Raw genomic sequence first — 25,128 nt, forward strand, 5'->3', positions numbered from 1 at the left:
GAGTGAATGAAAATTTAAAATGTAGTATTTCTGGTAATTTTTCGTTCTCTAACTGGTACTTTTTGAATTTTCTAAAATATTGAATATATAAACATAAAATTAAACACGCAGTATCCTAATTGAACGAAAATTTATCTCGCTTACATCCATTTTGCAAAAAGGGCTCGATATCAATCGAAATCTCTATAGGCCATAATTGACCCTGCCCCTTCAATAATTGATTTTAACGTTTTCTATGTACTTAAAAATACCATAATAAAACAATTTTTGTTGGAACGAAAATATGTAATGTAAATACATATGTATATGAAATCTTCTTCAGAAAATGACTTAAACGCACATAAATGGCTTTCAAATGTCGATGTCTACGAAAATAACATTTTTAGGAACCGAAACCTACATTTATGAAAAATAAATTATGAGGATCGGTTCGCCAATATAACCCTCTTACAGAAATCAGTTTATAGCTAAAACATCATTCCAAAAGTTATCATTATGATAGAAATTATGGTATAATAAAAGCAATACTTTAAATTATAGAGAACTTTGTCCATAATTGATCCAATTCCACATTTAAGCCCCTTAATCCGAAATCACGGTGACGTTCTTATAAGCTAATTGATCAAAGTCCATATATATATATAGTAGAGATAATAGATTATATAGACTAGATATAGATATATATATGATAATATCTATAGTATATATATATATATAATATATATATATATATATATATATATAGATTATAGAATATATATATACTATATGTATATATATCTATATAGATATATATATATATATTATATATATATATATATAATATATATATATATATTAATATATATATATATATATATATATATATATATATATAGTTATCTATATATATATTATATATATTATATATATATATATATAGTATCTGACCACTTCCGAAATTTGCTTTTTTACGACATATGATTTACCGAATATAACTCTTATTTTCTCCATAAATTACCGCTAAAATAGGAATAGTCTGCCTTTAGAGTTGCGAGTTTTCATACACTCTAATAATGTTTTCAAAGTAAAACTTTTGGAATATTTTTCAATCTCTTTGTGATCCCTTTAAATGATGTTGTTCTGAATGAACTTTAACATCCATGTAAACATTTTGGGTAATAAATTGGGGGACTACCAATGAGGGGAGCGGAACCTCCCATATGAATTAAATACAAAAATTCGTTTATCTGGGAAACTAATAGAATTAAATTCTTAAAATTTTGCACGAAGAACTTTAATATTCATCTGACTTTCATCTGGGGGGCTTGGAGCTCCCATATGAATTAAATAGAAAAATTCGTATATCTGAGAAACTATTAGAGCTAGAATCTTCAAATTTTACTGAAGAACATTTAGAGAATAACGGGCGGACTTTCAATGGGGGGCTTGGCACTTCCCATATGAATTAAATACAAAATTTTTGTATATCTGGGAAGCTATTAGATTATTCAAATTTTCCATAGATTAACTTAAAATCTTAATTAACGTTCGGAATAATTGGCGAAATTGCAATAATTTGCGTGGAATCTCCCATATGTAACAAATTGTATATCTGGATCCTAGTAAAACTTGGAGAAAGGATTTGTTTTTAATTTTTAAGAATTTTTTATTCATCCCTGCATAATTTCTCACACAACTTATGAGCTTGCTCTGTTTTGTTGTTATAAACAATATATTCTCCAAAATCCCACTTTCTGATCTCTCGGATTCCGTTTTTATTTAAAATCGTAGAAAAATTAAAAACTAATGGTAGTTGAAAACTTAGCCGGCTTACAGACGATTTTAAGCCGCCGCCGACATATTTAGTGTCAGTCGCCGACGCCGTTAATATTTGTCGGCACAGGGCTCTGCTGTGCATTTACTTCCATCGAATCTCATTCATATCATAAATATTTTTTCAACTAAAATATAAATGAATAAATGAAACAACTTCAATAATATGTTCAAAATAAAAAATATTTATGAAGAAAGTGTAAACAGAAAATATACAATTGATTTGTTTAAATTTAAAGAAAAATATATTAACTGGAATTTTGCAACTTTATACATGATGACCATGTAGTTTAGAAAAATCAATGCAGTTGTCATCATCACTTTTTGACTACTAATGGCAATGTTATTGTATGCTTAATACTTCAGTCAGTCTGGAGGAGTATCTTCAAGTATTAACAATTTTTAAGTTTTGTCATGAATTTTGGTATAACACAAATTGCTACTACCACTACTTATACTAATACCAATAATACTGTAACTACAACGGCGACATTAGCATCTGTTAGCACAGCAACTGTCTCCGATAGCATTAGCAAAGATACCGCAACTTTTGCACCGACAAGAACAGAAACTCAAATATCTAGTAACGTCTCCGACAATATCGGCAAACAAGACTCTACTAGTAATTCAATAAATCCTTCGAAATCATTTACAACTCCGCAAAACTGCTTAGAAATCTTAACGTCAATACAAAATAAAACAGTTCCTAGCGATTGTGCATCTACTACTAATTCTTTTTCCACGGCTTCTTCCAATAACTCATCGCTAATCTTGCCGACCTCTTCGTCTTCATCATTATTAACATCTTCGAGTGCAACAAGATCACCTTTGGAAGCATTAGGTGGTATACAGTCGATGTAAGTAAATATTCTTATACATGCCTACATACATATGTATGTATATGTACATACATATGTACATATTTTATAAACAGTATTCAATGTAATTGTACTATGTGCCTAATTTTTTCAACAAAATCTTTCCATTAAATCTTTTACTATGTAATCTTTCTATTAAGTTAATAGTATTAACATTATGTCCATAAATGAAACAAATTACGTAAAAATACACTTCAAACCCGTATATAACATCATACATTTTGTAACTTGGTTGGAAGTTTTACAAAGATTCCAGCCAATATGTTCCAGCTAATGGCCACCATTAGCCGCAAAATAGGCCTATGAATAAAGGAGATATGAGCAAAAATCTGAGACAACCTCTGAAAATTTGATCAAAAAATAAGAATTTTTGTTCATGCTTTGGCAAAAATAAAAAAACACCAACAATAACGTACTGCTTTATATGTTAAGTGTTGTTCTTGTGTATAAAGCTGTATGTTGTTATTGCCAAAATTTGGGATGAGAATTTGTGCAGGGATGGAAAAAAATAAAAGCAAACATACATACATATGTATATTTAAAAAAAAATAATATTAAAATTTAATCTTTAAAATTTAAAAATACATATCGTCATATGAAAGTTGAAAAAAAATCAACATCGATCAAAATACATGTTCCTGCTAAATGTTACACTCCTACAATTAAAATCAATGTCCCTATCAAAGAAATTCTAAGACCGGGTTTTTGAGTTGGCAATCAAATGGCAATTAATAATTAGATTAGTTAATCTAAAAATAAATTTAATCCAATGTTAATACCAAAGTATAACGTTAATACCATTTGATGTTTTTGAGTACAAGATTAAACTTCGCAGTGTTGCCATACAAAACAACAGAAAATGTCACTGTTTGTTATCAAAACAATGCATATTTTATAAAAAAGAAGAAGACAATTGTAAATTTAATATGAAAATTAATGAAGACTTAAATTAAAAACAAAAAAATGTATTTTGAAGTGTCCATAATTTATACTAATCAATAAATAGAACATTTTAATATTTATATTTATAAAAATTTTATTAATTTGTTTGCATCAGCTGTTTACACTTTTGCATTTCGTGCTTAAGATTAAACCACCTCCATTAGGCGCTTAAACTTACAAACAAAATTAACTAATTGAGTACTCAAAAACATCTTTCGAGGATTAATTTTAATTTAATCGCTAATCTTTCACCTAAAGATTGGCTCTAAAAGGTTATGTTCTAAAATTACCTTAAAATTCATGAAAATTTTCAAATTCTTTTGAATTTTTAACTTCGAAGCTGTGAAATGTTATAAGTTGGCATCAAATGAAACAAAAATGCCACTTTTAACGAATCCTTGTAATTTATAGATTATTTTAACAGTTTTAGAATTTTTTCAAAGAAAAATTCCAATTCCCGAAAACCTTTATGAAAACAAAGAAGCCTTATGCCTTCCATGTTTTGGCCTATTTGACCAACAAAAACCGATTTAAATTTAGTTGAAAATGTTAAAACTTAGTATTTTTTAATGTAACTTACGCCCTTTTGGGTTTCAGAAAAAAACAAATTCTCAAGGGCGTAAGTTTCATATCTCCGTAAGTTAAACAAAAACTGCAAATTTTTCTTGAAATAATAGTTTGTCAATAAGAAATAAGCTTAACTTGAGAAAATGTTGAACATTTTTGGTTTATTTATCATTTTAGACGGTTTTTTGCTTCTCCCGAAAAATTTGTTGAATGTAACTTAGGGCTTTTTGGATTTCATATGACGATATATAAAAAACTACCGCTCCGAAAGCAGTTTATAAAATGATCTTTTTTTAATTATTTTAATTATTTTCATAAAAATGAATACCATTATCTAAAATATGCAATATTATAGCGATTTATTAAAAACACAAAAACAAGGTTGTGAAGAACAATTTTCTGTTTAAGATAATGTAATAAAAAAAGCAAAACTGTTGCCAAAAATACTTATTTTTCTCATCTTAAAAAATATATAATTATACAAAACTTCATCTCTTTTGGTGCGGTAACTTTTTTAATGAAGGAATAACATGCATATTAAAAAGATCGAAATTTTAGATGGATTTCCATATGGTTAAACTTTTCATTTAAAATTAACTTTGGACTGAATTTTTGCAACGTAAACATGTTAACATAATAATTTCTGTAATGTAGTCTTTGTATCGTCAATACACATTTTGCTGATGCTTCTATAGCACGTTGCTGTCAAACTACAGGTCACAATTTTCAAGATAAAAAATGTTCTGACTTAAGAACTAAACATATTCTAGCTAGTTGAATTTTCTCCATTATTTCATTTAACCCCACAACGTCAATTCCTCCAATTTGAATACTTAAATAAGTTTGTTCGGTCAATAATGTATCTCCCAAACATTACAACAAAAATCATATTCTACTCATAACTGGTTAGAAAATCATATGGCCGGCATTACATACTATATTGTCATTCCTGTTTTCATTTTAAAATCGGTAGACGAAACCAATAATATGCTTAAGAATTTTAAATTTTCTTGATATTTCTTAATCTATACCCAGCAAAAAAAGTGTGGAAAAAGATGTAGAATTTTCATCACAACTAGTAACCCGAAGTGCTTCAAATTCAGGTGAAAAACCTATGAATTTTACATTAGCGTGTCATTGGAAGGATGTTGTTCATTTTTGACAACTTTGAACTACATCTAATCTTATCTTTAGAAGCTGTAAAAATCCGATATATGTCAAAAATAAACCACGCTTATGTAAATTTCATTGGTTTTTCATCAAAATTTGAAGTAATTCGAATATGTTGTTTGTGGTGACTTTTCTACATCTCTTTCCTCATTTTTAACTGTGTTTTCATTTGTAAGGATATGTTTGGTTTATAAAAGCGAAAAGTATGCAATCGCATTTTTAGATGTGATTAAGATGTCGTTTGTAAAGTATGACATAAATTATTTTTTGCTGGGTATATATAAAATTCTAACGTTACTGACTGACTGACTGATTCATCATCGCACAGCCTAAACGGTTAAAGCTAAAGAGCTGAAATTTGGACAGGAGGTTGGTCTCCCACCAAACAGATCCACTAAGACGGGATTTTTGGAAATTCGTATGTTTAGGGGGTAAAAAGGGTAAAAACGGGTAAATTCGGTAACCTCATATCTCCTAAACTAAACAAGATACAAAAACAGTTTAAAGCATATCGTAGTTCATTTAAAAAATTATTGGACAGGTGTCTGGTACTTTTTTCAAATTCGGCCCCTTTAGGGAATAAACGGGTAAAAACTGTATTTTGGTACTTTCTTCGCACCCCATGTATCTTTTAAACCAGTGAACGTTCAAAAAATATTTTTGACTCCTTCATAACTTAACGAAAAAATATAAATATAAATTTAGTACTTTTTGGATTCGTTCGTTTAAGGGGTTAAAATTGTACCTATTTTTGGTACTTTTTTCATAAAACATTGTTTTTGGTTTATTAACTTATACATATGAATACATAATAACGGGCTCCCACTACGATGTTGCAACTTTTTGGAATAGAATTTTTATTTCGTTAATGGGGAGAAAAAAAGTACCAAAAGGGGTAAAAACGGGAAATTTGATTTTATTCAAACACAATGATCCAATTAAGATAAAATGTTTAAACTTAGAAACACTAAATACCTAATGGGATGTTATTTGGAACCCCGGTACCAAGTGATATTTTTTGGTACTTTTTCATTCTCCAACTGGTACTTTTTGAGTTTTCTATGATATTGAAATAGAAACATAAAATTATTAATAAAGGGACTTTTCGCTACTTTTTCGTTCTACATAGGTACTTTTTTGAGTTTTCTTTAAAATTAACCCTAGAAACATTAAATTAAGCATGTAGAGCCCGGAGTAAATGAGAATCTATAAAAGGGGACTTTTTCGTACTTTTTCGTCCTTCGACTGGTACTTTTTGAGTTTTCTATAAAATTTAACTTAGAAACATGAAATTAATAATGTGGAGCGCGTAGTAAATGAGAATCTATAAAAGGGGACTTTTTGGTACTTTTTCGTTCTTCAAAAGGTACTTTATGAATTTTCTATAAAATTGAAAATAGAAACATGAAAGTGCATGTAGAGCCTGGATTAAGTGAGAAACTATATAAGGGGACTTTTTGGTACTATTTTGTTCTTCAAAAGGTACTTTTTGAATTTTCTATAATATTGAACCTAGAAACATGAAATTAAACATGTAGAGCCCGGATTAAGTGAGGACCTATAAAAGGGGACTTTTTGGTACTTTTTCGTTCTTCAAAAGGTACTTTTTGAATTTTCTATAATATTGAACCTAGAAACATACTTTTTGTGTTTTTTATAACATGAAATTAACCATGTGGAGCCCGGAGTTAATGAGAATCTATAAAAGGGTACCCTTTGGTAATTTTTCGTTCTTCAACTGGTACTTTTTGAATTTTCTATAATATCGAACTTAGGAACATGAAATTAAATAAAAGAGGTCTTTTGTTACTTTTTCGTACTTCATTGGTACTTTTTGAGTTTTCTAAAATATTGAATATATAAACATAAATTTAAATAGGGGACTTTTTGATATTGCAGATATATATACATTTACAATAATATTTATTTTATTCCATTACGATGAGGGTAGCGAAGCACACTGGGTATAGCTAGTTTTTCATATTTTCCTTTCATTCTTAAAATGTACATAAACAGTGCAATAACAAATTGTACCGACATATTTTTCGAAGCTACTTGAAATACTAAACAAGGTTTTTTATTATTTAATCATCTATAAAAATGTTGCTGCTTAAGTATTTTATATTTATAATGTAAAAATATTTAATAGAGATTTTATTGTTGATACGATTTATTTAGAGTAATACCGATTAACACTTATTTATTTGTTATTTAAATTGTTTGTATTTGTTATTCGTATTTTTGTTTATTAACGTTAATTTTTTGAATCTTTATTTTATTAAATACATATTTATTTTTATAAAATTTTTATTTTTATGGAATTTTAATTTTTGCCTGTGATCGTGCAAACACATCCATACATCAATGTAGAAATAACGAAAACTCTTCAGTTCACATGGATGGAAATGAAGAAATAAATATTTGTTTTTATTTCGAAAGGTATGTTAAAAATATTACTCCCATTCTCAATAGTAATGGAATGAATAATTATGTTAATATCTTTAAGAATAAAGGTATTATAACATGTAATTATACATATAACCCAACATTATTATAAGACGGATTTTAAATTTGAATTTGGTTGAGTGAACAATTTTTTCTCAATTTCATAATAAATGCATATTTCTAAAAAGTCGCAACAGCACTTTAGTTCCAAATCAAATTCTAGGTGAACAAAATTAAAAAGCTTTTATATTCTGAATTTGGACAAATACAGTTTTTTTCGATAACCAACAAACTGCTCTCCTCCAATAAAAAAGGGGGTTTCAAATGGGGGTTTCGTGTTCATGGAACCGGGTTGTTCCGGAGCGGAGATCCAATACGCTTGAGAACACTTCATTAGTAAAGAATAATGCTAATGTAGTAAAAATTAAGTATGATTTAAAGAAAATTATTTGTTTATACGCTCTTCTAGCATCAATGGATGGATTGAAAATATAAGTTTCCCATTCCGTGTGTAACATCCAGAAATTTTGCCTGAGATCCGACCGAGCTGGTTTAGGTATGTCCGCTTGCCTGTCTGTCTAAAACATGCTCACGTTAAAATAAAGCAATGTATGGAAATTCAACTAATATATTCATTATATTCCTAAGCAGTTCGTTATTAAAAATAAACAAAATCGATCAACCAGTTATGAGTAATTTTATTCTTCTGATATTACTGCAGATAATGCAATAATTGTTTCATTCAAAGATGAACTCTGTGGAAAATCAATAATCGGTCCAAAATATCATATATCTCTCGTCTCGTGCATTTTTTTAATATATTTTTCGACATAAATGATAAGCCAAAAGAAATTATTATTCATTTCAAATCATTCTGAAAAATTATTTTAGGATCGCTCATAATTGATCATAGCACTCATCGATTTTAATACACTAATAATACACATATACATAATTACTACTAAAATACCGTTACCGAAATAATCCAATTTGCTAAAATACTGCTATTTTATCATAATTTTAAAATTATGCTTATAACCACTATTTTTAAAATTGATTTTGTGATTCCATTTGCAACTCGTTGAATTATACGGGGTTTTATTGCCTTAATATTATTGAGGCAGGGGGTGCGTCATAATGTCATTTGTAACGACACACCAGAAAAGTGTTATAGTGTTCATGGGCTTTACTTTTTTAAAATGCAACTTACACCAAAGTTGGGAGCAATTCTATCCGGGATTTATTTTAAAAGTCATAAAGTTTATGATTATTCTCATACTTTTTGGTACGTCGTAACGTCTATGGATATTATAATGTGCCACCATTAAGGCGACTGTTAGAAATGCCGATCGTAATGTAAATTTAATAAAAAAAATTCAGGATCATGATCATACTTCCAATGATATACAATAACTTAATATATTATTGTCCAATTCTTAATCGGTGTTGTATGGTTGTATCGTAGTATGTCGTAATTTTATTATTATTGTTTTTATTTTTGTTTCAAAAAATTTTATTTAAACAATTTTTATGACATACGACGGTACGACACCGATTGTGAAATGGACATATACGTTTGTTATTATGTTTAACGTTTTAATATAAATATTATTGCAACTTTTTCAGGAAACTTCTCTTGCCAGAGGATTTGACAAAACAAATCAATTCGACGCTTTCAGACAATTCGACTAATATTGAAAATACAATAAAATCTACATTTTCCTCAATTTCTAATAGTATAACTGGTACTGTTACCACATTGAAAAATGATAATTTGACAACTCAACCTGATTTGAGTCAATCTAGAGAATCTTTAAAATTACAAACAGAGCGAAATATTTGCAGTAATATTGAGGAAAGTATTGAATTAGATGACAAATTAAATGATTTAAGCCTCAGCGAAAGTAAGATATCAATTAATTCAGCTAACATATTACGTTGTGATGAGGTAAGTAAACATTTTGTCTATTCTAGTTCTTGTCAGATTGATAGGTTTTAATCAGTAATAGTCGGAATTATTCAGAAAAATAACAAAAGCAAAGCATTTTAAGATTCTTAATACGACAACAATATACAGACATATGTACATAATTATTGTTAAATCTAGCAAGAATAGAACTACTGAAAAACAAAAACAACTTAAAACAAGTTAGAGTGCTATATTTGACTATGACGAATCTTAAATACCCTTCACCATAAATTTGTTGAATAAATTTTCTTATATGAATAAATTATGTTCAATAACTTTTAATAATGCCTTAAAGTATGCTTTGAAATGTAATACTATTATACAAAATACGGAAATGTTACATTTAACATAGTTCTTCCTTGTATGAGTAAACGCATACCTTCCAAGAATCATCAAATAATCTTCTGTAGTTTTTGTAAAAACAGTGGAAGAAAATCGGAAATCATATTTTTCGAGGTTTTTCAAATTTTTGTTCATAATTTCTCACGTAGTAAGACCGTATGTATATTCATCATTAATTTAGTATATTGCTTCGTTTTTACGTGATCGTCGGACATACATAGTTAAGAATATACAGTGGTGGACACGATTTTAGCACACTTGGTATATGTTGCATATAACATCAAATATATTTTATAGTTCTTAACTTTTTTAACAAATCCTTTTTTATGCGTAACCATGTTCTTCGAGGATCACGACACTATACATTTTGTTGCATATAGATTATTTTCTATCCAAAGTACACCACTTAAAAAATCTGGACATAATTTTAGCACAAAATAAGAAAATCATTAAAAACTTAAAAATAAAACAAAACAACCGGCTATATTTATCTAATTTCACTTAAAATTTTATATTTTGTAGAATAGTTGCAGATTTTGATAATTTTTCTTTTCCTGGACATATTCTTCACCAGAATCCTCTACAAATTTCATGACATAAATTTTAACTTTCAGGCCATAAATTGGCAAAATTCTTGGGGCGTTCTGCTTTCATTTGTTGGTCATATCATTTTATATGTTCTCTATTGAATTGGAATCGAGAAATTATACTGGGCACTGCACACATGTCAATTCCGCTTGCTTCCAAGCAGCTCATCTCAGCACTTTTAGCATATTTACGGTCGTTATCGCCAAAAAAACGCTATTTAACTGAATCGTTGTCATCTGAATTTTTAATAAAGTATTTAAGAGCCTATTTTGATAGTCATATGGATCCATTTCTGCATCCAAAATCAATATAGTACCAACAGCACGCCAAGAAAATGCAATGATATATGATTTCTCTGTGATATATGATTTCCCTGGAACACCTTAGCTTTATCTGCATGATTGGAGAATACTAGTTGAAGCTTAATAGGATCAAATTTGATAGAAAATGTATTTATGCTGTACTCCAAACACAAAAATAAAACACAATGGGTGAAATATGAAGAATTCGGTGGCATTTTCCGGGCGTAGTGGAGGTTGTATATGCATGGTGGATGCACAAATGGATCAGTATGACTATCAAAATATGCTCTTAAATATTTTAGTAGAATAATTAGAGGACAAAAGTTCAGTTAAATAGCGTTTTTTGGTCGACAACGATCCAAAATGTGTTAAAAGTACAGAGAGGAGCATCTTGGAAGCGATCGGGATTGACATGTTTGCAGTGCCCAGAATAATTTCTAGATGCCAACAAGTAAAAACTTTGCCTATTTATGGGCTGAAAGTTAAAATTTATGTCATGAAATTTCTACTGGGTTCTGGTGAAGATTATGTCCAGGAGAAGAAATTATATTATCAAAATGTGTATTCTACAAAATATAAAATTTTAAGTGAAATTAGATAAATTTATCCGGTTGTTTTGCTTTTTTTTAATTTTTTAATGATTTTTTTTATTTTGTTCTAAATTTATGTCCATATTTTTGTAGGGGTAGAAAGAAAGAAAAAAATCTATGCGCAACAATAAAATATGGAACAAAATATAATGTGCCATGAACCTCGCAAAACATGTGTTACGCATAAAAGAGAATTTGATAAAAAAGTGAAGAACTATAGGAAATATTTGATTTTATATTTAACAGATACCAAATGTGCTAACCTCCGCCACTGTATGTATATATTTTGATGAATCAAAACAAGTAAGAAATTATAGTCGGGCGACGCCGACCATATAATACCCTACACCTTTGACAAAAATATAATGTGATTTAGTTGCCATAATAAAGCATTTAAGTTGAATTGTACCTTGCCTTAGATATACATACTTAAGCCGTTTATTGTTGAATAAAATTGTGGACATTTAAGTGAAATTTTGATGGGGGCTTTTCATAGGGGCTAGGGTCATATGAGAACTTATTATTATAAAATTCGTGGGGGTCATCAAGTCTTGTATACAACTTGGTTATTGCAGCTTTTTGTCGAGATATGAGTATATTAAATATAATTATGAACTTAAAAGCCCTATTCGGTGGGTTCAGTTGTATGGGGGCTAGGTGAAATAATGGACCGATGTAAACCATTTTCAACAGGCTTCATCTATGGTACCATAAAAGATCATGTGCCAAATTTCATTGAATTATCTCCAAAATTGCGACCTGTAGTTTGATTACAAGTTTTAAAAGCCCTATTTGGGGGTTCAGTTGTATGGGGGCTAGGTGAAATAATGGACCGATGGTAACCATTTTCAATAGACTTCGTCTACGGTACCATAAAATACATGTGCCAAATTTCATTGGATTATATCCAAAATTGTGACCTGTAGTTTGATTACAAAGTTTAAAAGCCCTATTCGGGGGTTCAGTTGTATGGGGGCTAGGTGAAATAATGGATCGATGTTAACCATTTTCAATAGGCTTCGTCTACGATACCATAAAAGATCATGTGCCAAATTTCATTGAATTATCTCCAAAATTGCGACCTGTAGTTTGATTACAAGTTTTAAAAGCCCTATTCGAGGGGTTCAGTTGTATGGGGGCTAGGTGAAATAATGGACCGATGTTAACCATTTTCAATAGGCTTCGTCCCTGGGAAAATAGAAGATCATGTACCAAATTTCATTGAATTATCTTCAAAATTGCGACCTGTAGTTTGATTACAAGGATTACAAGCCCTATTGGGGGTTCAGTTGTATGGGGCTAGGTGAAATAATGGACCGATCTTAACCATTTTCAATAGGCTTCGTCCCTGGGACAATAGAAGATCATGTACCAAATTTCATTGAATTATCTTCAAAATTGCGACCTGTAGTTTGATTACAAGGTTTACATGGACGGACGGACAGACGGACGGACATAGCTAAATCAACTCAGAAAATGATTCTGAGCCGATTGGTATACTTTAAGGTGGGTATAGGACCAATATTATTGTGCGTTACAAACATCAGCACAAACTCAATATACCCTCCCCACTAAAGTGGTGTAGGGTAAATGACAAACTTGTATGGACAATTTCGTGTCAAGTGACCCAACTTAAAAAATCGATTTGGATGAAATTTCACTATTGAACTATTGGACAGTAGGCCAGACACAAATTTTCAGCTCTATTGGTCCCAGAAAAATTTTTTTAAATATATTTTAATTTGTGTTTTAAATAAAAAAATTCAAAAAATTTAAATTTTTGCTCAAAAGAAAGTTTATATAATTTCCTTTAAGGGCTTTATAGTGGCTTAATAAGATGCGAGTATCCCACTCTATCAAAAAAAGAGCTTTGTGGTCACTTAGTGGGATGCAAGAGGTATACATTAATATAAAAAAATATACATGTGGAATATGATAATAAATTTTAAACAGTTATCTTTGCCTAGTATTACAAGACATTTTATTTCTACAAGTAATTTCTTATATGTGTATATAATAGGAAAACTTTGTACATTTTTGTATACGATTTGTTACGATTCGAGTCAATGAGACTTCATAAGTTTGTATTCATGTACATATATACCTGTTGTATGTCGTTTTATTAATGTGTTTATTCACATGTCTTATGGTGCGATCAATTAGGTTGAACTCATATTTCAACAACTAGCGAAAAAGCTCTAAACATATTTGATTAGAAACCCCTTACCAAAAAGCTCACCATTGATGAAAAGCTTTCATTGATAACAGCTTGCTCTACAAACACTGTACAATAACAAAATGTGTGTTTGTGCTACTTCCATGCTAAACATGCTTTAGTACGGCCAATGCCATTTAAACCAGTAACATCTTAAAACTAGCTGCAAGCAATCATTTTGGCTAACACATATTCACGATATTATTTTTTCAGAATAATTCCATTATGAAACTATAAAAAAAGCAAAAAATAAATAAATAGAAGTAAATAAATAAAAAGTCCATACAAGTTCTTCATTATCGTCGTTATTTGATAGTGTTTGATAAGAACAATTAATCTGACAATAATGAGTAATACTTATTTGTTGTTTTTATACATACATATGTATGTACAATATATTACGGGTTTACCCATGAGATGACACTCTAAATAGTAAACTAAATAAATGTTTGTTATTAAAATATGTATCTATTTTTCGTTTTATTTTAGGACTCATTAAGCAAATCTAGTGAAAACTCTGGAGATTTATTGAGAAACCTCTATTCGTCTGATTGTATTGATAAAATAAAAAACGTTACACGTTTGTCAGAACGTGCTAAAAAGAAATCGTGGTATAACGTGTTGTATCCTAATTATAAATCACGTTCACAGGATTTTAAGAAATTATTTAAGGAAGTGCCAAATGATGAACGCTTGATTGTTGGTAAGTCAATAAATAATAAATTGTGGATTTCAAAGAGATCTTTGTGGAATATATAATAAACAAATGTTTCTTCTTACCTCTAAAGATTTCATTGAAAGTAAGGTATATTTCTGACTACAATTGACTGTAGACAAAGATGTTTACGGATTCGTTGTATTCAAAGAAATAGCGTATTTTATGAATTTAACTTGAATTCTCTCAATGCATTTATTATGTATTGAGAACTAAGATTCCCTATAAAGCATGCTCCTATTTAGACCTAAAAAATTTTACGAACAGTATGTTTTGTTATAATGATCGAAATATTCAGACTGACGACATTTTCTTTTCCCGGACTATTTCATTTCCCGGGAAAACGGGATTCATTTTAAAATTTCCCGGTATCAAATATAATAGTATCTCACAAAAACGGCAAAATTCAGGAATTTGTCAATAAATTAGTAATTTATTTTCTAGTTTTTAGTACCTTTTAATATATCCTCTCTGAATTTAACATTTATTGTAAACAAAATTTTTTTATATAAAATATATTTGTCCAATTCACAATACGGTTGTATCGTCGCATGTCGCAATTTTTTATTATTGATTTCTTTTTGTTTAAAAAAATTTTATTTTTATGACATCGATTGTGAATTGGACCATTGCACTTGGTGTTATTCGTTATACTTAATATTTATTTTTGGTCGATTTTAAAATACAACCTACATAGAAATGTATAAATCAGTTTTCTAATTTAATTTTTTTATAGTTGTCCTGAATGTTTATTTCAATAGAACACTTGTGAGTGAAAATAAAAATACACCTTATATTCAGTATTGTTAGAAAGTCACAAATTTTGGGATAAAATTTAAATTTTGAAATACACAGTGGAATTCAAAATATTTGATTTAATTCAAATAAAGTAATAAAAATTATTGTAGCTTGTCAAATACATATTTTCATTTAATATCTCAAATTAGCCTTAAAGGTTTCTATATGAAAGAATCATAATACTTTTTCATGTTTAGAAATACGCATTAAAAATAAGACATATTCAGTATTAATGTGATATAAAACTGGTAAAAGCTCCTTGATCTATTCACAGTAATAAAAAAAAAAAAAAAAAAAAAAAAAAACAGTATATAATCAACCGTAACTTATTTATACATATTAATAGTTAGTTTTTGAATACTTTACATACATTAGAGCCAAAATTATTAAAATAATTATTATGAATTTTATTCTTTATTTTAGATTATTCCTGTGCACTTTATAGAGATTTACTTATACAGGGACGCTTGTATATATCACAAAACTACGTTTGTTTTCATGCCAACATTTTGGGTTGGGAAACCTGCTTAATTATCAAGTGGAAGGACGTAACATCGATAACCAAAGAAAAAACGGCGCTTGTTATACCAAACGCCATATCAATTTGTACACCAAAAGAAAAATACTTTTTTTCGTCATTCACTACGCGCGATAAAACGTTTTTAATACTCTTTCGAGTATGGCAAAATACGTTAATGAATAAACCCATGCCAGCACAGGAGATATGGCAATTAGTACACAATTATTATGGTGATGAATTAGGTCTTACGACAGATGACGAAGATTATATAGATCCAACTGTTGAGGATCGAGACGACGGCACTTCAAACATAGACTTTGTATCTGCCATAGATGATTCCAATTCATTGAGTGTTTACCAAGAGGCTATAGAAAGGTCCAATTCAAATATTTACCAAGCAATTGATAGTAGTAGCGGAAACAGTGCTTCTAATAATAATAGCGGAAATAATAGTGCCAGTAGTGGTGATTGTATAAACTCTAAAATAATGAAGTCAAATGCTAAAGAATTAACATTGATCTCAGCAAAACCAGAAGATGGTTTCGCATCAAATTCTCAAACACAGCAAACATCTGCCACAAGTGGCGGCAGCGGTAGTGGGAGCGCAGTTACCGGTAGTCATAGTGCAAATGTTTCAAAAGAATCAAAGCATAATACTTCAACTTTCGATTCAAAACGTAAAGTGTCAAAAAACAATCGACAACGAGAAGAAAACACAAATAAAAACTCAGAAACTCTACCAACCGATATATCGGATTCCAGCGATTCAGAAGAGAATAATATTCCGTAAGTAGCCAAATATATATTTATGTATTTTTAATGTTCTTTTTTCATACGAGTTTATATATATCATTTTTAGATTCGTAGCTACAGCTGAATGCAATTCCCCTCACGAAGGTCGCCAGTTGGTTCATACAATACTGCCGATCAATATAGAAACGTTGTTTAATTTATTGTTTTCTAAGTCAAAATTTTTGCTAGATTTTCATGCAATGCGAAAATCAACGGATTTGGTTTTTGGCGAATGGATAACAAATGAAGATGGCCAAAAAACACGAACTTTTAATGTGACTGTACAGTTGGCCGCTTCGGTTGGTCCAAAGACATCCAAGGCATGAATTCACACTCAAATAATATTTTGGATAACATTCGATTTAAATAAATAAATAATTAATTTTAGGTTACGGAATTTCAAGTGATGCGAGATTGCAGTAAACCTGGTGAACTTTATTCCATTGATATAAATAACGTCAATGCTGGCATTCCATATGCAGATAGTTTTAGCGTTTTAGTACATTACTGTCTGGTTAAGTAAGTTAATAGAATGTGTTTATGTTTCTATTTCGTTAAGGACTTTTCAATTGATTTGTTTTGTTCTATAATTTCAACTGAAGGACTGTAGATGATCATACAATGCTTTCGGTTCATGCCCAAATCAAATATAAGAAATCTATTTGGGGTGTTGTAAAAGGTTTCATAGAGAAAAATACTTGGGCTGGTCTCGATGATTTCTACACATCGCTATTGCATTCATTACAAAGCGAAACATGCATCCCACCGGCCAAGGGCAAAGGAAGACGTCCACGCAGGGGTAAGCATAAACCAATAAATGCTTTATGTGTTATTGCAACTTTGAGTGAAGATGGTGGTCAAACCATCACTTCTTCTGTAACAAGCGTTGATGAAAATGAATATCTGGGTAATAGTAATAAAAACATCGTTGATCCCTGTTTTTATGAAACCACAACAATTCATTGTCATTGTCGCCATCACAGTAATCACAATCACAGCCACCATTATCACCGTCATTGTCAATGTCCTCAACATAAAAAAGAAAGCGACAAAAAAGGTACAATTGGCCATTTCCATTTCTCTATTAATATGGTTCTCAAAATGTCTATGTCATGTTTCGTCATGGTCAGATTTGGAGTTTTGTTCTCTATTTTACTTTATTACATTTTTGAATTGACGTCTTAAATCGGCATCGGTTTGTATTTCTATAAATTCAAATAGAAATTTCAACCGATCTTGAATGTTGGAATACGTTTAATTCCAGAAAATAATCTTTAAATGTGACCATGCCTGAAACCGTAAAGAAAACAAATGGTATTTCGAAGTATTCATAAAAAAGTTAAAACATTAATAAATTGTATATTATTCCTAACAATACTCATTTATGTTAAAAAAAGAATTAAACTTAAGTTAAATTTAAATTTAACTTTTTAAATATTGTATAGAATTTATACAAGATTAAAAATTAAATTTCTTTTGAGGTTACTTAATGTACGAATATTTTAATACAAAAATGTAAATTTCTGTTAAACATATAAAATTAATTATTGTTTTAGGCACTGCCGCTCAAATACGTCCACTGGAAGAGATGCCTATATTGCCAATAAAACCTGAGCCAGCGGACCACAGTGGTATTGCACAAACTATTTCTACTCGCCATCCAATTGACAGTCCTGTTGTAGCAGTTGAAGCAACTACAAAATTCAGGTGGCTGTCACTGTTTGTTCTTGTTCTCTTATGTTTCCTCATAATTGTTAATGTCATATTATTGCTTAAATTATGGAAATTAGAGGAGCGCATTGATGAAGACATGTCCACTAGAGCACGTATGCCAAATTTATCGGCTCTAAAGTATGTACCACCAACACTATTGTTGTTTTTTTATTTTCTACTACAAATTAATTTTTTATTAATCTTTGATATCATTTGTAAATCGTATTATGTACTTACCTTTTTCCAGGCAATTACCTAACAATCATGAAGATTGGATTGAATTGTTGCGTCAACAGGAAATTTTACACGAAACCGAATTGAAAAAATGGCACACAGTATTGCAGACCGCAATTGAATTGTTAAAAAAGGTGAGCGTTGTTTGTCAAAATATGTTTCACAATGATGATAAACTAACTCAACAAATCGATCAAATCAGTGATGAACTTTAATTCGCAGATTATGAATGAAAAATTCAAAATAATTTCTATAGAAAACCATTTAAACTACATACAACAATTGCAATACAATCAATCAAAAGACGTAAAATCTGTCTTTTTACAGATTCGAAATTTTTAATATATTTTAATCTGCATTTGAAATTGAATTTGCAAATACATTTATATTAATTATACGAAAGTCACACTATCGCCCAGACAAATTATTAATATTTCTGTTTTTATTATAATTTTATCTTCAGTTCTCTGGCAGCACTTAAGAAGTAATTTTAAACTATTATACATTTAGAGCGCATTATAAAAATTCGTTTATAACTTTAGCTTCATATAGTGTAGCAACAGTTTCAAATTTAAAATAATATTATTGTAATTTCAAGAAAGATTTTTAATCGTTTAAATGTATTTTATAACGCGTGTCTATGAAATTTAGGACCATACATTTTTAAGGTAGTTGGTAAGTGTGCCAATCATTTTGTTCAGGAAAATTGGGTATTTTTTTGAATCTCCATTGTTTAATAACAAATATGATAAACATTTTGAAATGCAACAAAGTGAATTTTGTGGAGAACCTATCTCTCTATCTAGTAAAAATGTCTCTTTATTAAAAATCTATGTCATAATGTCATTAAATATATTGTGAAGATTAATGAGCTTACTCTGCTAATAATTTAGTTTGTCAGTGTATGTACATATATTAAAAATATCTTCCAAAAACACATACAAAACAAATAGCTGGAACCAATGAAACATTTGGAATGCTTTTGGAATAATCAAATTTGCGTTGGTTCGATTTTTCGAAAAATTGGCATAGAAACCCTTGATCGCCAATGATACGCTAATATAATGTGAAATTTTAATATTAATGTTTAATTACAAGCTTTTATTTTCTATTTTAATTTCAATTATTTTATTTTCCATCAAATTACTTGCGTTTAATCAGGTGTTCAAGTCGTTCGATTTAGGTAAACCATACATGATTTTAATATTTGCGTCTCATTGGAGATCATGTTTCGAATCATAGAACCAATGCAAATTAGAAGATTCGAAGACATTGTTTTATTGGTTAAAGCTATTTGTTTTACAGATTTTAAATGCAAAAATATTGAGATATTTTCCAGGAAATAAATTTAATGATTATATTTGTAAACATTTTTATTCATGGTTTTTGCATAAGTTGTTCCACATGTTGTCATTTCTGGCCCAATTTTAACCCACATTAAATTAGGAAACCAAATAATCGAAAAGTTAAAAACAACTTTTGAAGATTTATTTGATCTCAACTGCTTATGTTTAACTTATAAACTGGCTTTTGATTTTATATAAATTGTTTTTTTTTTTAAGTTGATCTTAACAATATATGATACTTTTGAATTAATTTTTTGTATTAAGTTATTTTGTTTTATTGATTGAAAATATGATATTAATTTGTCTAAATGAAAGATAAAAGTTCTTGACTTGAATAAATTTGATCGTACAAAAGTCCATTGCTGATTTGATGTGATTGCATATTGTATTTGTTTTTGCAATTTTCTAAAACAAAAGTGAGAATCACACAAATATAGAAAATAAATAATAAAAAAAATTTGTAAGTGTGTTGTGACGACAGACAAAATATTATTTTTAATATATAATTATTTGTTTTTTTTTTTGTTTTTTTAATTGTTTTTATTATTTTATTTTTCTTTTATATCTCTTTTATCATTTCAGACTGAAAGAACTTTGGCCGAACTTATGTTTCGCTAATATACATATTTCCACCTATAGAATAAGTTTTTAATTTTTTGTTTGCTTTTATTGGTTAATTATTTATTTTTATTTCTTTTTTTCTTTGTTTTTGCTAAACCAAACATATTTTAATAGACAAATTAGAAAATATACACCTACATATACAAATGAATAGAAATCTTTGTAATAAATGTAAAACGATCGTTTTTGTTATAAACTTTTAATAATTATAGTTTTATTAAATTTTTCCGAATTCTTCCTTTGTATAATAAAAATAAACGTGTAGGTATATTTATGTATGTATGTATATTATTTAAGTAATATTATTTTCTTCTACTTATTTCTCTTAATAATGGTGCATTTTTGTTTTGTTCTAAATTAAATTATTTATTATACATATAATGGTATACATTTCAATGTTAAATACAAAACCCATAGTAATTAGTAATTATGTGATTTATTGTTTAAATGTGTAATTAGTTGCAAGTAGAATATAGTTCTAAACTAATAATTATATTTCTTATTATGTATTAAAACTAATGTTGTTGATATATTTCTGTTTTTGTACGCTTAAGATGTTTAAGCTAGTAGTTGCAATAAACAAACATTACTAAAGAATGCCTCAGAGTTTAACATTTCTTGTCAATAGAACATTTAATTTAATACAAATTTATATTTAATTCTGTATATAATAACAATTGTTTATATTTTGAAATATTATTAACATAGTTTTACAATTGTAATTAATTACTTTTATTTTGTCTGTCTAAGCAGCACACAGATTATTATTTACTGTAAAAGATTATGAATAACAAATAATATTTTTGTATAAAATGTTTTTTTTTTTTTTTTTTTAATAAAACTATTTTTTAAAATAAGAAAAAACTAAGTAGAAATCAGATTGTTAATAACCATTGAGAAAGTCACAGTTTGAATAATAAAAATTCGAATACATAAATGTATTTTATTATCCACTATATATAATTAAAAAGAAAGGGTGTATTGTATGTCTGTTACCAATAGTATTTATCGTACAAGTAGAAATATATTGTAATTTAAGAAGGAAATTCCTTATTTCCCAATAAATAAATGTAAAAATTTAATTGTAAAGCATTTGAGAATATGTATGTATTTTATTGATAATAAATAAAAATAATTTAGTCAAAATAAAGCTTTGCAGCATCAAGTGAATAAAAATAAATTGTATTTCAAAGATAACAAAAAGGTGTTTTATTTTAAAATTGGAAAAGATTTTTTTCGAAACGAGTGTCAAACATTCCTCAACTTTAATGTGTTGTTTTTAGATAACGTGCTAGTGGATTGAGTCAATACTAGTAAAATTTCCGCTCAAACTACTCGTTTGTTATCTAGAAACAATACCTTAGTTTAATGTCTTTTTCCTCAAAATTTTAGATTTATATCCCAGCAAAAAAAGTATGGAAAAATATGTAGTATTTTCATCATCACAATTAGTAACCCGAAGTACTTCAAATTGTGGTGAAAGACCTACATATGTATTTTACATTAGCGTGTCATTGGAGGGATGTTGTTCATTTTTGACAACTTTGAACTACATCTAATCTTATTTATAGAAGCAGTAAAATTGGATGTCAAAAATAAACCACATTCTTTCAATGCCCAGCAAAAAATAATTGATGTCATACTTTACAAACTACATCATAATCACATCTAAAAATGCAATTACAAATTTTTCGCTTTTATAAACCAAATATTTCATTACAAATTAAACCCAGTTAAAAGTGAGGAATGAGATGTAGAAAAGTCACTACAAATAACATATTCGAAGTGCATCAAATTTTGGTGAAAAACTAATGAAATTTACATAAGCGTGTCATTGAAAGAATGTGGTTTACTTTTGACATACAAATATCGGTTTTTTACTGCTTATAAAAATAAGATTAGATGTCAAAAATGAACAACATCCCTCCAATGATACTCTAATGTAAAATTCATAGTTTTTTCACCCGAATTTAAATAATTTCGGGTTACTAGTTGTTTCGGCGTCTATCCGATATGGTTCATTGTAAATGCACAAAAAGAATAAAACACAAAGAATTATTAGTTTTATAAAAGGAGAAGATTTGTCTTCCTTTATTTAAATATTACCTTAAGCATGTATGCACAACAAGAAGTGCTCTTTAAGGCTTCTATATGACGAGTGTTAAACAACTACTTATTTCTAAGTATGGAGGCTAACAAAGTTTAAATACAGTTAGCGGTTTACTCGTTGAATTAGTAATAGTTTTCCATCAAAGATGTAAACTAAAGTAGTAAATCATTAGGATTTACACTTAGAGGAAAAATACCGCAAATAACCGATTTGTACTTAAACATTGCCGGCCCCCTTGCAACACTTAAGGTGTTGTAACTAAATAAATGACGAGTCATGAAGGACTCTCGTGGACTGTTTTTTCCAAATTAAAATGAGCCATGATCAGACTCCAGTTTTTTCTACTTGGGTCATTATGGACCCGTTTGAGCCATGATGAGACTCTGGTTGAGCCATGATGAGACTCTGGTTGAGCCATTAAGAGACTCTGGTTGAGCCATGATGAGACTCCGGTTGAATCACTAAGGACTCTTGCTGAATTAAAAATAATTTAGGAAAAGGTTAGTAAAGTAAATTGATATATATGTAGTGATCATTTAGGAATTCAAAACAACAAGTCTGCCATACAAAGCGATCAATAGTAAAATTACTTAAAAATTCTTCTTTCCATCTTTTACGATTCTATTAATACAGCGTTTGAGATAGACGTAAATCTCGAATTATCTATATTTTAATATTACCTCGTAAAAGGTTACAATAAGTGTTTGCACGTAGTGCCCTGTCGTAGACAAAATGAAAAAATAATGATTTACAAACATTTTAATTAGTAGCGGTTCTATTATAGATTGATAAACTAACTAGTTCCTACATCATTTGGGTTCATTACGATTCCATGTTGGAATGTAGCTATTTTTAGTTGGCCTATATCTTTCCTTCGTAGGAGATGAATTAATACTATTTACAGGACCGGTTAATATCCAACCAAATACGGTTTTTTGAGCCAATAATGATCCTAGTACTTTTTTCCTAATTCCGGGTAAAATAAGCTGGGGGTATACATCAGCTCCTAATAATAATTCCACGGGTCTGCTCCCGAAGGGATTCGAATCTGCCAAATGAAGATTTGGCAATTTGTCAGCATTAACCGAAACCGAAGGCAGATTTCCCGAAATGTTTGGCAAAACAGATGCCGAAGTGTTTAATAAAAATGATGAATCAGTACTAGAACCTATCACCAAATTACAAGTCTTCATCGAAATGGCCGAAAATTCCTCATTTACGCCTGAAAACTTCGCTGTTTCGGAAATGGTTGGAAGCTTTAAACTTTTTCTCAACTTTTCAGAAATGATAGTGCATTCTGAAGCAGGGTCAATTAATGCTCTAACTTGATACCTACAGCCATTGTGTATCAAGTCGACTGTTGCTGTACCCAAAAGAACAGAATGATTCCTACGAGTATGGAATACTTGTCGTTCAGTCATGGTGCCTGTCGTAGTAGGTCTTCCAGCTGTTGTACCTGACAAAGTGGGCAGATGGTCATTAGGAGTTGGATTAGTGGGTCGTAGAACCACACTAGAATTGTCATCTAATGAAGTAGGAGGTACATTGCTAGTCAGTGTACCCAAAGGAGTAGAATAATTTTGACTAGTATGAAATACTTGTCGTTCAACTATAGCGCCTGACGTAGTCGGTCTTTCTACCAATGCAGTTGACGTGTTAGTAGGTCGTTGGTCATTAGGAGTGTGATTGTATGGTCGTAAAACCAAAGAAGAGTTGTCATCTAATGACTCAGGAAGTGCATTTCTAGAGTTTTGCGAAGCTGAAGAATCCCGATGTAGTGAAGTATGGTGCCGCTTATTACAAATAGAACAACGATGTTCACTTAAACAATCATTAACTTCATGTGAGTTAGCTAGACAATTTATGCAGCAATGAAATTTTTTAACCGTTCTAAATCTCTCAGGAATAGACATTCTATCAAACTGACGGCAAAAACGAAGTAAATGACCCGGTTTTTTACATAAAACACAAGCATTCGTAGGACTTGTATTCAAAATATGTGTCTTTTCCTTGCGTTCAATGCCTTCCTTATCAGTATTGGAACTCTTAAGATCGCGTATGCAATCTAACGTTTGGATTCTTTCGGTCAAAAACATGTCCAAATCTTTCCATAAAGATAAGGCAGTTTTGTCCTTAACACTTTGTTCCCATAGTGTCACTGTCTGAGAGGGCAGTCTTTGTATGCAAATAAAAACGATAATTGGATCCCAATTTTGAGTGGGAATCTCATATATCGACATAGCAGTTAAAAATCCATTGATTCCGCGCTGTAACCTTTTCAAAGAGGAACTAGTCTCTTCTGTTATTGTCTCTAAACCAAACAAACACTTTAACTGATTATTAACTAGCATTCGAGGATTTTCGTATGTATCTTTTAAACTTTTCCACGCTATATCAAACCCAGCATTAGTCAACGGACATTTAGATACAATTTCTCTCGCTTCGTTATCTGTTCT

The 25,128-nt window shown here is 29.5% G+C and overlaps 1 protein-coding gene across 5 annotated transcripts; it reads left to right on the forward strand.

Annotated features, from left to right (window-relative positions):
- Positions 1-1,870: 1,870 nt before the first annotated feature.
- LOC119602737 (protein Aster-B) lies at positions 1,871-21,503 on the forward strand. Of its 5 annotated transcripts, none has more exons than XM_037954423.1 (11): positions 1,871-2,672; positions 7,743-7,811; positions 9,444-9,765; positions 14,313-14,526; positions 15,760-16,642; positions 16,716-16,968; positions 17,037-17,167; positions 17,251-17,705; positions 18,205-18,499; positions 18,609-18,729; positions 20,524-21,503. In XM_037954423.1, exons 1-11 carry the CDS (start codon positions 2,230-2,232, stop codon positions 20,557-20,559), a joined length of 3,222 nt encoding a protein of 1,073 aa, XP_037810351.1. In that variant the 5' UTR covers positions 1,871-2,229; the 3' UTR covers positions 20,560-21,503. The 5 variants fall into 5 exon arrangements, with proteins under 5 accessions (XP_037810351.1, XP_037810377.1, XP_037810360.1 ...); XM_037954449.1 differs by having other exon boundaries at positions 17,251-17,447; XM_037954432.1 differs by lacking the exon at positions 7,743-7,811.
- The last annotated feature ends 3,625 nt before the right edge of the window (positions 21,504-25,128 follow it).

Source organism: Lucilia sericata, unplaced genomic scaffold, assembly GCF_015586225.1.
Source record: "Lucilia sericata isolate MDLA Ls3-8-SP2 unplaced genomic scaffold, ASM1558622v1 Contig000009F_arrow, whole genome shotgun sequence".
NCBI classification, from domain to species: Eukaryota; Metazoa; Arthropoda; class Insecta; order Diptera; family Calliphoridae; genus Lucilia; species Lucilia sericata.

Coding starts and splice junctions, on each gene's coding strand:
- LOC119602737 (XM_037954423.1), top strand. CDS start 2,230: ATGAATTTTGGTATAACACAAATTGCTACTACCACTACTTATACTAAT. Junction 17,706..18,204: donor AAAAGAAAGCGACAAAAAAG/GTACAATTGGCC, acceptor TTATTGTTTTAG/GCACTGCCGCTCAAATACGT. Junction 18,500..18,608: donor CCAAATTTATCGGCTCTAAA/GTATGTACCACC, acceptor ACCTTTTTCCAG/GCAATTACCTAACAATCATG.